Source organism: Teleopsis dalmanni, chromosome 1 (genome assembly GCF_002237135.1).
Source record: "Teleopsis dalmanni isolate 2A chromosome 1, ASM223713v2, whole genome shotgun sequence".
Classification (NCBI taxonomy): Eukaryota; Metazoa; Arthropoda; class Insecta; order Diptera; family Diopsidae; genus Teleopsis; species Teleopsis dalmanni.
The window spans coordinates 231,903,152-231,906,145 of record NC_051846.1 but is presented as its reverse complement, the minus strand read 5'-3'; the positions used below and the strand labels follow the sequence as shown (position 1 = coordinate 231,906,145).

The following is a 2,994-nucleotide window of genomic DNA, read 5'->3' as shown; positions in this document are numbered from 1 at the left end:
ACATTAGGAAGAAGAAGAATTAAGCAATGTCTCTGTGACAACCCAGCTTTGATTTCCAGAAGAAACTGGTCTTTATGAAAATATTTTTTCGATGAAAGGTCTGTTGATGAAAGGTCTGATACATTACTTAATTCAACGGTATAGATCTAATGTTTATCTGTTTAGGTTTCTTGGAGATTGTGGTTAATTATGGTTAGTTTAAGATAATCTGCTGACTTGCCACTGTGACACAGCAACAAACTAAGCCGGAAGTCTTTCACACTGTACTGATTGTTATCCTACACTACTCATCGTGTGGCATTGTGTGGCGGTTTAAGTGCGTTTAAGTCTTCCACTGTGGCTTTCAATACTTTTTACCTAATGTCAAAACAAAGTTATTCTTGTATTTCTGCAAATGTTTAAATTAACTAAAAACACAATTCAGATTTAACCATAAATTTCTTTATATTAGGACAATATTTCAAAGTTCTAATGCAAAAAAAAATGAAGTTCATTTTTAATGCGAAATCTATTTCAGTCACTTAAGCCTTTTAAGCTAATGCTTCTATTTTAATGTAAGGCATTATACAATTATATGTAAATAATATATATATGACTATAAAGTATAAAAACGATATTTAAGTCAGGAATAGGAATAAATTATATGTTCAAATTTACGTCTTTAATAAACACTTAAGGTAGCTCATAGTATTCCGACTATGCATGCATACATGAACGTTTAAGTTATTCACGCAAAGCAGAGGCAACACATGTTGAAACTTCCAAGCTACAGCCGTCCTTCCGTACTTCAATACTTCAGTATTCCAGTACTTCAATCTCAATTAGAAAACGTGTAGTATATAAGAACAGAATGTACAAAAGCTTTGAGAAAATAACCTAATTTTAAATATGTACTTATATACACATATATATGTGAGAACATATATGGTATGTATCTCCCACTTTCAAAATATTTCCCACTTTACTTCATTACTGCTCCATTTTGTTCGCTACACATGTCAATTATAAACTTTTCAGTGTTAAGAGGAGAAATTTCGGTAATCGCTCTCATAACAGTTAAGATATTAATTAAATTTAAATAAAATTTAAAAAGGTTCCAATAAATTATAATAGACATATATATTTGTATTTTTTAAAAATCAAGTCAAATAAAATAGTTCAATTATATCTTATTAACACTCGTAATTAAGCAAATCTTGGTACAAAATTCAAAAAGTTTATTAATTATAATAATTTTTATTATTTTGGTAAAATGATTTTTAAGTAATTTACTGTTATAATTTATATTTATATTGCTTATAATAAAAAGAAATGAATTATTATTTTTTAATCTATTAAAAAATAATGTGCGATATAAATTGACGAAATACCAACTGCGGTGTTTATTATTATTATGACATGTTCTATAAATTACAATTACAATTCAAGAACTTAGTCCATTCACATATGCTTTCCAGACACCCCTATTACGCGCTAATGCTCTAAGCTCACTGAATGATTTGTTAGTTTCCTTGTTTATCGATCTTCTACATGTGCTTTTTGACCGTCCACGATTCTTTCTACCTTGTGGGTTCCATTGTAATGCTGAGACTGCGGTGCTTAGCATAGGATGAACTGTCGCACCGCTGGCTAAGTTAAGTTTACCGGGAAGAATAAAACTTTAAAAATAAAGAAATTTCTATTGAAAATTAAAGCATAAAATTAAATACGGAGAAAAATTTTCTCTTTATAAAATATCTATTCAATATATCACATTGAGGTATTAAAGGCATTGTTCGTTATACGAGTAGTAAAATGATTATTTGGTATTTCAATGCATAGTGGGGAGAGGCTTTATCTAAAATATCTAAAATGTAATTAAAGTTATTCTGTGGTACTACTATACCGTTTTCATCTACCATTTTGGTTGCAATGAGGATCATCAAATGATATATGTATAAATCGTAGTTCTGTAAAGTAACACCAAAAATAATTTACTTACATCAGGAACTATTTTTAGAAATATGCTATCTCCTAATTATAAATAGTCAGCATTGAAAAGAGTTTATCAACTATTTTTATAATTAATTATAAATCAAAACAGTTTTATAAAATTGTACAGACTTAATGTATGAAATTTTCAACGAAATTTATTTAAATCGACGAAAACCTATACACGGTTTGTGAGCCGTGAACCTATATAATGTATATATATATAAGAGTACACATTAATTTAAAATATTACATGTAAAAAGCTGTGGAAACCGAACATAGTTCCATTGTTAATAGTTTTTATTTGTTTGAAGCATGCAACGTCAACATGTGTCCAATTTCCGATTGCATATGTCGACTCACCGGAACGAACGACCGAAAAAACCAAGTGTCCTGGCATTTCGTATCAAATGTTGCGCTTTCAAATATTCATAAAAGCGTACTTTTTTAAATTTTTATGCGTAAAAGTGCAACATTTTCGTATAATTTTTAATTCGAAAAGCAGCTTGTTTCCTGCTTTTTTGTTGTTGGTTCATAAAAAAACATGCTTTTGGACTAAAAGTAAACCATTGACTTTAATTAGTCCTGTGAAACATGGACATGTACGAGGACGTACATTTTCATCTTACGTGCACGTAAGCCAAAGAGCCGCGATTATGAGGAAAAAACTAACGAAAATATTACTAATATTTTTCTGCATAGTTTCTGCTTTCACTTAGTCGTTTTTAATCTTCTAGTCTCATTGGAAATGTAAAGCATAATTATAAGGAATACAAGCGAAGATTTATTATTCCACGTTAAGTTAGGTTAAGTTGGAGTGGCAACCTAAGAGGGTGTCATTTCGTGCTCATACATAATTTCTTAAAATATGTGACGCTATTGTTCCCAAAGCACTGGTCCAATAATTTTTAAATATTATTTTAATATTATATTTTAATATTGAGTTCATTTTATATTTGATAAAAAATTCTTGCGATCTCATTCTATATAAACGAGCACAGTAAGAAAGGCTAGGTTAGGTTT

At 29.4% G+C, this 2,994-nt stretch overlaps 1 protein-coding gene across 1 annotated transcript in view; it reads right to left on the bottom strand.

Annotated features, from left to right (window-relative positions):
• LOC119667648 overlaps nucleotides 1-1,901 on the bottom strand; it is an 8,899-nt gene extending 6,998 nt beyond the window's left edge. The window contains exon 1 of the mRNA XM_038076955.1: nucleotides 1,886-1,901. Within this exon, the coding sequence (XP_037932883.1) occupies nucleotides 1,886-1,901 (16 nt within the window). The remainder of the gene's footprint in view (nucleotides 1-1,885) is intronic.
• Between the last annotated feature and the right edge of the window lie 1,093 nt (nucleotides 1,902-2,994).